The 12,906-nt window shown below is 38.7% G+C and overlaps 1 protein-coding gene across 1 annotated transcript in view; it reads right to left on the bottom strand.

The window, feature by feature from the left end:
* The window catches only part of ckap2l (cytoskeleton associated protein 2-like), a 17,698-nt gene extending 4,876 nt beyond the window's left edge, over nt 1-12,822 (bottom strand). The window contains exons 1-6 of the mRNA XM_061729880.1: nt 12,669-12,822; nt 9,155-9,221; nt 9,013-9,067; nt 5,410-6,608; nt 4,469-4,664; nt 3,317-3,475 (exon numbers count right to left, since the gene is read on the bottom strand). Coding sequence (XP_061585864.1) covers nt 3,317-3,475; nt 4,469-4,664; nt 5,410-6,608; nt 9,013-9,067; nt 9,155-9,221; nt 12,669-12,708 — 1,716 coding nt within the window. The 5' untranslated portion in view covers nt 12,709-12,822. The remainder of the gene's footprint in view (nt 1-3,316; nt 3,476-4,468; nt 4,665-5,409; nt 6,609-9,012; nt 9,068-9,154; nt 9,222-12,668) is intronic.
* Nucleotides 12,823-12,906: the final 84 nt, after the last annotated feature.

Genomic DNA, 12,906 nt, shown 5'->3' on the forward strand with positions numbered 1-12,906 from the left:
ATTAAAACAACACATTATCCAGTCTGAGACATTTTACAGATGAGAACCACACATACACACGTCTGATGAAAACATCCCATCATATTCAGCTCTGGGTAAATAATCCTGAGATGCAAACTGATGTAAAGGTGCTAAATAAGTCGCTATGTGGTGCCCAAACCAAAAGCTCTGTCAATAAACAATATAACGCTGCTGCTGAGCTAGAAAAACCTTCATACGCTGAGATCAGTCTCTGTCGGGCTGGATGAACACCGAGAGCTACGAGTGTTAAATCCCAACTTCACCCGACTGGTTCTTCACTTTCTAAACATGGATCAGGAACATCTCCTTTTGACCTTTGGCCTTGTCCCTTGTGCACAGAGATTCCCTCTAATTCCCTGAATCTTTTGATGATATTATACACGGTAGATGGTGAGACCTTTAAAACATTTTTATTTATTTTTATTCATCCCTAACTACTGAACCGCTACCCACCTTTAGAGCCTCTCGGACGTAAAGGTGTGCAAAGACAAAATGTGCTAATATTTTCCAAGAACTGGCAAAATGTCTCAGTTTCAGCAGCAGATCTGTAGTTTATGTCCAAGTCCTGTAGGACTGATGCCCTGCATGCATTACATGTTTTCTCTGCATCAGCAAACCAGACTCATGAACGGATCATCCTCAGCTTGTCATCAGTCTGCACAAGTGTGTACCACATGTGCCCTGGATTCAAGTCTCAAGTGTGTTAAAGCAAGGAAACAGCAGCCCGCTAGGACTGGACGTCCACTGGGAACTAAATATGAGCTTATGATATCTGATATTTGTTCCTACCCTCACCTAAGCTCACAAACATCTGTGTTTTGTCCCGTCTTTTGCCTCCTTCGTTCGGCTTTTCAACCCTCCCTGTTTTCACTTCTCACCAGAGACAACCATCACCTTATGGCGCTTTTCCACTAGTATCTACTCAGTCCGAGTCGCCTCGCCTCTGCCCTTTCCCACAAGGGGTCAACCCGTGCAGAGTAGATACTTTTTCTGTAACTACTCTACAGAGGTTGTAAGTGGCTGAGTCGGGCTGTATCTGACGTCATCACACTACAGGCCACCGATTGGTCGGGGGGTTGGAGTCAGACGTCTGAATCAGGTAGCGGAAATCAACGAGAGAGCGACTGCCGGCGGCTTCATGTTCATTTTATTCAACCAGCAACGACAGCGCAAAGAGACAAACTAAAAAAAATTAAAAGCGTCACCTCTTGAAGCTTCTCTCCCTCTCATTTTTAACTTGATATCGAACACAAGTCACAGACCCAGCAGCACATTTATCAGCTCCTCCAGGTTCTACATATTTAGTGTTGTTGTCTTCTTCGTTTAGATCACACAATCAAATACGTTCACAGCAGCTTTGCTACAACCCCACCCACTTCTGATCTGGGTATTGAAAAGAAACGAGGGCCAAGCGAGTCGAGTTGGGCTGAGTAGGTACTAGTGTAAAAGCGCCATTAGTGGGAGCCAAGTTACCTGGTAGTTCATTTAACTGAGTTACAGGACAGAGTGGACTCAGTTAAAGGTTTCAGTTGAGTTGTCTGTAAAAAAGCGTGTTTTTATGACTTTTCTTTGGCTACTTGAGTGGATGGAGACGGTGCTTTCAAAGAAAAAACAGGAAAGTGGTCAGACAGGACCCTAAGACCCGTCCTGAGGATCAGGTCCAAAGTATGTCCCCATTTGTGTGTTGGCTGTTTCACATGTTGAGTCAACATGGCTCTTTAGCCCCTCTGTCTCGGTGGTTGCCAACATGGACATTAGAGTCTCCCACAACGATCACACACCTGTAATCAACACATGTTACAGACAGCAGGTCATTGAAATCATTAAAGAAGTTTGCATTGTGTTTTGGAGACCTGTAGACGTTCATAAACACCCTTAAAAACAGCCAGATATTCCAAGGAGTCAAATTTCCTGACTTCAGTGATTAATGAAACAGGTTGGCGACCCCTCCCTCTCCCTTGTAATCTACTTTCACTTAAAAAACTGAAGCTGGGAGGATTAGACTCTATCAGGGGTGTTTTCATCCAACCAGAGAAGAAATCATCAAGATTATGCTCAGTGATGAATAAAAACTGAGCTACGATCAGCTCCTGATGATTATCGTAACTGTATGGTGATACTAGTATCACCACTAGGAATGGGTGATATTTTACCGTTCACGATAAACCGTCAAAAAAATTCCCCACGGTAAGAATTTGTCATCTCACGGTAAAAACGATAAATTGAGGAAATGAGAAAGAAAGAAAGAAAGAAAGAAATGAGCCTGAAAGAAAGAAAGAAACAAAGAAAGAAAGAAAGAAAGAAAGAAAGAAATGAGCCAGAAAGAAAGAAAGAAAGAAAGAAATGAGCCAGAAAGAAAGAAAGAAAGAAATGAGTCTGAAAGAAAGAAAGAAAGAAATGAGCCTGAAAGAAAGAAAGAAAGAAAGAAAGAAAGAAAGAAAGAAATGAGTCTGAAAGAAAGAAAGAAAGAAAGAAAGAAAGAAATGAGCCAGAAAGAAAGAAAGAAAGAAAGAAAGAAATGAGCCAGAAAGAAAGAAAGAAAGAAAGAAATGAGCCAGAAAGAAAGAAAGAAAGAAATGAGTCTGAAAGAAAGAAAGAAAGAAATGAGCCTGAAAGAAAGAAAGAAAGAAAGAAAGAAAGAAATAAGCCAGAAAGAAAGAAAGAAAGAAGAAAGAAATGAGCCAGTAAGAAAGAAAGAAAGAAATGAGCCAGAAAGAAAGAAAGAAAGAAAGAAATGAGCCAGAAAGAAAGAAAGAAAGAAAGAAAGAAAGAAATGAGCCAGAAAGAAAGAAAGAAAGAAAGAAATGAGCCAGAAAGAAAGAAAGAAATGAGTCTGAAAGAAAGAAAGAAAGAAATGAGCCAGAAAGAAAGAAAGAAAGAAAGAAAGAAGAAAGAAATGAGCCAGTAAGAAAGAAAGAAAGAAAGAAAGAAATTAGCCAGAAAGAAAGAAAGAAAGAAAGAAAGAAATGAGCCAGAAAGAAAGAAAGAAAGAAAGAAAGAAAGAAAGAAAGAAAGAAAGAAAGAAAGAAAGAAAGAAAGAAAGAAAGAAAGAAAGAAAGAAAGAAAGAAAGAAAGAAAGAAAGAAAGAAAGAAAGAAAGAAAGAAAGAAAGAAAGAAAGAAATATTCCCGTTGATGACACTTGTATTGGTATTTTTTTTATCGTTATTGGTTTAAATGCCAGAAATTATCGTGATACATTTTTTTGTCCATACCGCCCATCCCTAATCACCATACTAGTAGTATTTTGTAATAATGCATAAACGTGTCTGAGCCTGAATATCCCAGATGACTGACCTCTAGCACGACACGAACAGCCTCTTCAAACATGGGCAAGACATCCAGGTTCCCCTCCCGCTCCATGAGACGGGCTCGGCAGATCCAGTACTTGGCAAACTTCTGAGCCACGGCGGGCAGCCGCGAGAGAACCTCCTTCACCTGGTCCGCGGGGCATCCCTGTGGGCAGCAGCCAGACACCGGCGGTGAGGAACCACTACAGCTGCTGCCGAGCCATTAATAAACACGACTGACAGGAAACCGGAGAAAGGTCTCATGTCTGATAATCTAAGGAAACACTAAAATCATTAAACAAGCCATAAGGGAAAAGGTTGAATCTAGGGCTGCAACGATTCCTCGAGTAACTCGATTACAAAAAAGTGATGGAGGAATTTCCTCTGCCTCGAAGCCTTGTTTAAATCAAAAATACATTTAAACTTCACGTTTCGCACGGATTCTTTTTAATGTGACACAACGTGCTAACACGCATGTGTCCCTTATAAAGTGAAAGAAAACGTGAACAGTTTAGCTGCACAGACGCCGGCCGGGACTGACAACAGTGACAGCGCCAAGGAGAAATTGCAGCAAAGCGAAAGTATTAGGAGGAATAAAAATAAGATATCAAAGCTGAGGGATTATTTCAAATTAAAATAAATAAAAAATATATAAAAATAATAAAAAAGGCCCCGGTCCACATGGTGTAAGACTCTTGTTCCGAGTCCCGGTCCACAGCCAAGCATTTCTGTTGATACGTGCTGGTTCTGAATGTGAAGTTGCACAATTTAAAAGCAGTGTTTAAGAAATAAGAATATTTTTTATTTTTGATACTGAGAAAAAATATGGTTTTTTTTTTAAAGTTTCAGGAAATGTTAAGTTTGAAATAATTTTATTTATTTTTATTGGAAAATTTAACAAACAGTTTACTAGTTTGCATAATATGTAAATAAATGTAAATTATATTCTCATAAAAGTTGTTTTTAATCAAGTAATCTGTCTTGTTTTCTATTGTATATTTATATGGAATATTTCATGGAATAATCGATCACCAAAATATTCGATACCTGCAGCCTTAGTCGAATCACTTCCATGTTCATCAAATCTGTGAATCCTCTCCATTTTTAACCTTTATTCCGTCTTCCCAGCAGGGAGCCAGTGGAACCGTATCTAACATACCTCAGCGAGTAACTTGATGCAGTCGGCGAGGGACCTGTCGACGGCGCAGATGAGGGAGTGGGCGTCGTCTTCAGCCTTCATGGAGGCCCAGAAGGGCTGAGGCAAGGACAGCGTTCGCCTCACCGGTGCTTTCACCGGCATGGGAGGACGTTTGTAAGAAATACCCTTTGCTTCTCGCCATTCTTGCAGTTTTTTCCTGGAAACAAAATAGTCGAACATGTGATAGAAATCAGACGTATAAAGTTTGGATTTTTTGTTTTGAGTCAAGAAAGTAGGGCTGTTCAATTAATCGATTTTAAATCGTAATCGCGATTATGTAATTAGAACGATGTTAAAACATGAAAATCGTAAAATCCATTTTTCACTTTTTTTTATTTATTTATTTTTTTAACCTTGTCTGCACACATATTAATGATTGATGGAAATACCTCTCAATACCTGCGACAAGTGCCCCATTACACACCTCTACCTCCTTCATGGGTTGCATTATTATTTAGCATGCAAAGACCCAGTTTAGTTTAATTAGAAAATGTCTTGTTTTATTTAATTGGAAATATAACTTACTGTATGTTTGCAAGTGCTGATTTGCTGATTTTTTTTTTTTTTCCAGAGATAAAACTTTATATTTTATTATATTTTTTAAAACTTTTTTTCAACTTATTTTACAGAGCTTTGCACTTTATTCATTCATTTTTGGTTTAATAAGAGCAAAGTTTGCACTTAAAGCCCAATGGGGCAAATGTTCAATAAAAAAACAGCATATTTGAAATCGTTTCTTTGCCTTTTGTCAATTCACAAAATAATCGTAATCAAAAATCAGATTTTGAGAGAAAAAAATCGAGATTTTACTTTTGGGCAAAATCGAACAGCCCTACAAGAAAGATCAAAAACCGGTTCCACAAGGTGCCACTTTCTACGCCGTTGCCAGCAGTAACACTTACAGTCTTGCCTCCTGAGCAGCGGTCAGCTTCTTTCCCTCCGTCTGGGGAACGGCCCGGATGTTTGCGGTGGTCCTGTCTGTGGCCCGGCCCGTGAAGCTGACGGTCCTGGAAGGCTGTGGTGCTGTTTGACACATCATCGCAGAGCCTGTCTTCCTTTTAGGGACATTTGTCGAAGTGTTTTCTTTCTTTGAATGCATCTCTTTACTGGTCTTGGTTCTCCCTCCCTGCTGGGTTGAACCGGGCGGCCTCACTCCGGGTACGACTCTGGCGTCGACCCTGTTTGCTCTACTGAAGGATGTCGGGGGGGCAACTTTGCATGCTTGGCCGTTTTTGTTTCCTTCGGCTCCAGATCTTGCCTTTGTTGACCTATTTTCAAACTGACACGATGATGGATTGGTGAACGCTCTTCCCTGTGGCTCTGCTCTGCACTTGAAGGAGGAGGACGTCGGCCTCAGTCCGCTGGACGGCTGACCCTTACAAGTCGGCTGAGCGCGTCTGACTGCAAATGGCTGAGACTGTGACTTGCTCTGCACTTGAACTTTCTCCTCGGCTCTCCGGGTTGAGGAGCCCGCCGCCGCCGCCGCAGACCTCTGGGAAACAAACACCGACGTCGTGCTCTTGGGAAGCGTCTTCCTAGCACCAGCAGTGGTGGCCTGGCTGCCACGAGCAGCCGATGCAGACGGCTGTCTTAGATCTGACCTCGTGGTTCTTGGCTGGGTCACTGCAGGAATGAGTCCCGTTTTCGTTTGGACGAATGGACCAACACTCAACCGGGTACTTGCTGTCTTCACGGGACATAACTTGGCACTATTAAAGTTGAGGCTGGACTTGGAGTTAAATTTCTCCCCAACTTTATGGGTCGCATTTATCAGAGCTTTGCCTGAAGTCTGAATGTGTGTGTTTGGCTGCTTTTTCAGACAGCTGGCTGCAGTCAGACTGGATTTGGACGATGTGACTGTGTATGTTCTGGTAAGGACAGGGTTGTGATTAGGTTTTGGCCGTGCCGGTGCGCTGCTCAAGGGTGGACGGATAGCATTCTTCTCTCCAGCCTCTGTGCTGCTTTTCATATTAATTTTCCCAGTGAACCCGAAAGCTCTCCTGGGAGGGTTTCGGCTCGACTGGGCGGTCAGCGTGAACCTTTGAATTTTAACAGATTTGACTCCATCAGCTGGGGATTTGTTCTCCTTTCCTCCAACAGCCTGTAAAAACAAAAACAAATTCTTAGCATTTGACTCATTGCGTACAGCTGAATATTATCCCACCTGCCAGGTTAATTCTAGGGATGCAAATTATCGATTATTTCATTAATTGACAGTTGATAACCTTATCGATCGATCATCGATTAGTTGATAAGCGGCGTTTTTCCCCCATCTGAGATACAAACATATTTTTTTTTGCTTATATAAAATACAAAGGACATTTTAATGTATTCCTTAATCAAATATTTATTTGATACAAAAGTAACAAAAAGACATTTTTGTACCACAAGGAATATACGGTAATATAAAGTGCACTTCAAGGCTATTAGTAGTAGCAGCAGCCATAATAGTGTCATTTGTGTCAAGCAAATTTTAAGTTCTAGTTACGTTTTAAGTTAGAGTTTTGGCAGTGTTCAAAATAAAATTATGAGACCTGCTGTATTGGAGAACATTTTCTTTTAGTTAAAACTGTAGCGGGGACAGATGTTTAAAGAAACCTATGTATGTCCTGGGTGAAGGCTGATTTATGGTTCCGCGTTACAACAACGCAGAGCCGCCGCCGTAGGCTACGGCCGCGGCTCTGCGTCGATTTAAGGCGGAACCATAATTCAGGCTTTAGGGGAACATATCGGAGAACAACCAGAAGAATATAGAGTGGATTAAAAATAAAAGTTAAGCACTGAGCTACATGTGTCTCCCGTCTGGGCCATTGCAGACTCATTGCCTGAGCATGATATTACTAAAACCGTCTCTTTCTTCTAACTTTATGTGCGCGGCGTGGCGCGTTGTGTCGCATTAAATGTGGTCCGGGCGTAATACCAGCTGGTGAAATTAAACGAAAAAATAAATAAATAAATAGATTTATTGTAATCGTTAATTTTAATAGGGTAATTTCATAACGGCAATTAATCGAAAATCGACTAATTGTTAACATCCCTAGTTAATTCCTGATATTGATGAAACCCAACAAGAAGTCAGGCTAATTGTCTGGCCCTCACTGCATCAAGGGATTCACACAACCTGTTCGCCCCCGTAGCACCTTTTTTATTGTACCTCTATGCTGTCTTAACCACACGGAGGCGTGGCATTTTATTCTGTTGGAATTATACCTCTGTTCTACCTTGAGAGATGGTAATGGGACGTGTCGGGGCAAAATGAGCATGATGTGACACGGCAATGGAGAAAGATTTGATAGGGAATGAGGCTGTGTGCACATTAAAATGACCAAATCTGTCGGTTCCAACAGCGAGCCTACAAGGGGCCCCGGATAGCTCATTTGGTTGGGGTTATCGCCCTCGAGCAGGCGACGCAGGTTCGAATCCTGGCCTCTCGTTCTTTACTGCATGTCTTCCCCCATTTCTTTACCCGAGTTTTTCCTGTCTAGCTACTTTCAAAACAAAGGCCACTAAAGCCAGAAAAAAAATCTAAAAAAAAAACCAACTAAAGATGCAAAAAGAAAACAACAGATTTCCAACCACAGAGGTCGGAGAAATCAGAAATTGGCTGGACCGACCCATGGTACCAACATTGTACCTCAACTAGGGGCACGAGCTACTCAGAAAACCCTGTTGCTGTGTTTTAGCTGACGCTGAAGCTCCTTCCAGATGCATTTACACCATAATGCTAGTGGCACTACTCTGCATGTCCAACACACCGACAAAGAAACTTTGGCTCGAAACCAGTCTGTTATGGTGATATAGTTCACTACGTTTTGTAGTGGTGTCCATATAAGCAGTGAAAATCATTAATGCCCCATTCAGCTTACTCAATATATCCCACAAAGCATTATGAGAAGGAGCATATGACCGACGGCCACGAGTAGGGCTGTTCGATTAATCGATTTTAAATCTAAATCGGATTTATTAATCAAAATCGATGTTAAAAAAGGAAAATCGGAAAATCAATTTTCCTTTTTTGCAGCTGGCTGCATTACAGACAGAGTTCGTCTAGTCATCTTTGTTTGGTCAAGAAAATTGTAAATGTTGTCACTTTACTAAACTCAAGGAGGATTAACAGTATCTTTCAATTGCACTTCATTCCCAATAGGGAAATTTGTTTGCTATTTTTCTTTAAAAATAAAGATAAAATATTTTAAACAATTTATTCCATTGTCTTTTGTAGTTTTACCAAAAAAATCGAAATCGAAATCGAAAATCGGGTTTTCAGAGAAAAAAATTTATTTTTGTCCAAAATCGCCCAGCCCTAGCCACGAGTCAAGCATCCTTTTAACTTTTGATTATATGTTGAAGTTAGTTTTAGATTTAAAATGCTTAGTGCTTGTTCATAACAAAATATGTATATATTAGCTACATGGCAACGCAATAAAAGAGAAAGGTAAGTTTGAATGTCGCGACTGCAGTTGCATAACAAAATAACAGTTTACAGACATACTGACACACCCTACCTGCTGAAAAACAGTCACAGGTTTCTGATCTTTACAGTCGTCACCAGGGTATGACCTGAAAGAAAAGTGACAGTTACATTGCCCCAGAGCATGATGAGTAATATTTGACAAACAAGGCAAACCTGCACAGCTGCCTTCTTACTTGGCACTTGGTGGCTTCATTTTTCCTTTTGCAGTCAAATACTCCATCAGCTTTTGTTTACGTAGCTCTGTGTGACAGAAATGCAGGAATTAAAACTGGTTGAAATGTTATATTTATTCTAAATCTGCTGTAAAATTATGTCTAACGTAAAATAATTTCAACGTGACATCCAACCAGTTACATTACCGCTTGATAAACATCTCTTCATGAATGAGAGTGAAGCATTGAAGGGTTTGGAAAGAGACTTTAACGTTACGCATAGAGAGGTGACATGGTAAAGTCTAACTTCTCTACATGCAACAAAACTATATCTCCATTGGTAATTCCCGATGTTTTCTTCTCGTAAATGAGTCCTAGTTCTATTATTAGGTTGTGAGGAGTTAAACCTTCATTAGTTACCAAAAAATAAAACAATGTACATCAAAGCAGTTGGGCCAAACACAAGTTACCAGTAAAAAAATCCTTCTGACCTCTGACAAGAGAGACGTGACTCCTTGTCATACATATTTTAATCAAGTTAACTCTCCAAGATTGTATATGCATCATATGGAACAAAACATATACAAAACTGAAGCATGCAGAGTTTCACACCAAAACCACTGATTTGGGGTAATAAATCGCAAATCAAACAACAGTATTTTTCATAAAAACTTAAATTAGGTCTCCCCTTTTTCTTTGTCCTAATTTAGCAGCGACCATTTATTCTGAGACAGAAGAAAGCAGATGCACCCATGACACTGAAAGGCGCCCAAAAACAGGAAGACCAGAATAATCCAGAGAAACCTGCTGCCATCTAGCTGCAGGTTCACAGAATACACTGTAGTGTAGAAAAAGTGAACGCACTGATGTGAAACACTCAAATGTGAATAAAACATACAACTTCATTAGTAGTATAAAAATGGATGTACGAATGGATGTAAGAATTTATGACAAAAAATTCATATTTGCTGAGCCACTACTTACTACAAATGTTATTTTTAGTCTGAATGCTTGGTTACGATGGAAATTTCCATTTTTATATAGGACTATTGTTAATCCATGTGAGAATTGCTTAAATTGTAAATTTAAACTCAGTGCCACACATATTATGTTATAAGCACTTTTATTTAAACGCTTTAACCTTAAAGCTTTTCTTTTTTATGCTTAGATAAGTCTTAGATGGGAAAATAACAAATGTAGACAACAGTGGCAACAAGTGTTTCTCTCTGAAAATGTTAGTAGGAATTAAAATATTATAATTATCAACATGTAACTGAGAAGACACAACAGAAATATTAGCCTAAATATAAAAGATTTGATGTATCTCTGTTCCAAAAGTTATGTCAGACTTTTTAAAGTTTGAAATTCTCACTTCAGAAAATGTAGAAATTCAGACATTATAAACTGATACGCAACACATTCACTAATATATACACACAACTAATTTAATTTTTCTCTTTTCAACCAATTTTGTGCAGTGATGTACAGGACTGTCTCAGAAAATTAGAATATTGTGATAAAGTTCTCTATTTTCTGTAATGCAATTAAAAAAACAAAAATGTCATACATTCTGGATTCATTACAAATCAACTGAAATATTGCAAGCCTTTTATTATTTTAATATTGCTGATTATGGCTTACAGTTTAAGATTAAGATTCTCAGAATATTCTAATTTTTTGAGATAGGATATTTGAGTTTTCTTAAGCTGTAAGCCATGATCAGCAATATTAAAATAATAAAAGGCTTGCAATATTTCAGTTGATTTGTTATGAATCCAGAATGTATGACATTTTTGCATTACAGAAAATAAAAGGACTTTATCACAATATTCAAATATTCTGAGACAGTCCTGTATATCAACAACTGCTCATTATTTGAACAGTCTTTGTATATGTTATTTTATTATGTTGTAAAGAGAAAAATGTATTATACACACAAAATTGGGAAAATGTGTGACTGGCTGTCTAACATGACACCAAGATTCCTAGTAGAAGACGTGGGAACAAGTGTGATTTTAACGAGCTGGACAGACAATGAGCTCAGTCTTGAACAGATTTAGATGAAGGTGGCGGTCCTTCATCCATGCACAGAGATATCAGACAGAAATGCTGATATTCATATTATATCAGAACTGTTAGCAAGTCTGATTATTATTCGCCTACAAACTCACTGTTTATTGACCTCAAATCCCTAAAATTAATTGACATAGTTGAATTAAACACTGCACTGCTAATGTATAAGGCACACAACCATCTCCTTCCATCCTGTATCCAGAGTCTGTTCCAGGCTAGAGATAGCCGGTATGACCTGAGAGGCACTGCTATATATAATAGAACCAAAACTAGGATAAATACTAAAGAAAGATGCATATCGGTTGCAGGAGTTAAAATATGGAACAGCCTAAATGATGAATTAAAAAACAGTAGTTCAATAAATACATTTAAATCGATGTATAAATCCAATATAATCGAAAGGTACAGAACATTGGTGTGATATATAACTATATATAAACATACATTGTTGTTGTAATAATAATATCCATATCTATATACCAAAAAATGTAATGATTGGTCGTTGGTTTCCTTTTGTTTTCACTCTTCTAGAGATTGTTTCTGTTTCCTCTAAGCATTGATTATTTACTTTCTCTGTTAGTTGTTTTTCTGAGATCCGTTTGTTTGTTTTTTTACCATTTTTTTTCATATTTATATTTGTCTTCCTTCTTGTTTTCCATGTGTGTCTACTTTGCTCTTTTTTTTTGTAGTACTATGAAGTAAACAAAGTTAAAAAGGGTAGGCACAATAAGCTTAGGCTTCAGCCTACACCTTTTGGTCGGTTTATTCCTTATTCTTTTTTTTATTATTATTATTATTATTTCCTTCCTACAAAAGGAAATGAAATGCTTCCCAAAGTATCTATCAATGGAAACTGATCGACCAAAATAAACTACTTCTTCTTCTTCTTCTTCACATTGAGTCCAGTGTCATCAGGTGGGAAGGAAAGGAAAAGCTGTTTATCTGTTTAGTTTTCTACAGAGAAAACTAAGAGAACATGGTATAAAACATATACAAAATAAGTTATCAGCTATGTTCATCCTTTTTTATTTTCAAGGTTTCTTATAGCTGACTCCTATTTTTATCTGATCATTAATGTACACACGTGTGTAGATAGATAGATAGATAGATAGATAGATAGATAGATAGATAGATAGATAGATAGATAGATAGATAGATAGATAGATAGATAGATAGATAGATAGATAGATAGATAGATAGATAGATAGATAGATAGATAGATAGATAGATAGATAACAAAGAACCCACAACACAACCAAAAAACTGGTTGTTTCAACAAAAAAAAGTTACCAAACTAAATGTCCTGTTATCAGATGAATACTTAATGAGTATTACTACTATTATTTACCGATTAGCCACATTAATGTGTAAATCCACGTTTACAGCGTCATAACAGTGTTAGCATGGGTTAGCTCTAGCTGCAAACAAACTACCTATCGTGCAGTTTATTAAGCTCGCTAACCTCTCCGGGAAAGTATCGGCGCGGATACCTCCTCCTCCATTTCTACTAATATTCCCTGTCTTCTTTCAGTGTTATCCAGGTATGGTGTAAGTTACGATGCTCTTGTTCTGGTAAACAGTTCCTAACAGCCGAGATCGCGCATTAGATTTTCAAACCGCCACGTGACCCGGCCCCCTCCGCTCTGATTGGTCGGTTTGAATTAAGAACTTCAAACCACGTGGGAGGGGGCGGGGACGTT

Source organism: Cololabis saira, chromosome 9, assembly GCF_033807715.1.
Source record: "Cololabis saira isolate AMF1-May2022 chromosome 9, fColSai1.1, whole genome shotgun sequence".
Lineage (NCBI taxonomy): Eukaryota > Metazoa > Chordata > Actinopteri > Beloniformes > Belonidae > Cololabis > Cololabis saira.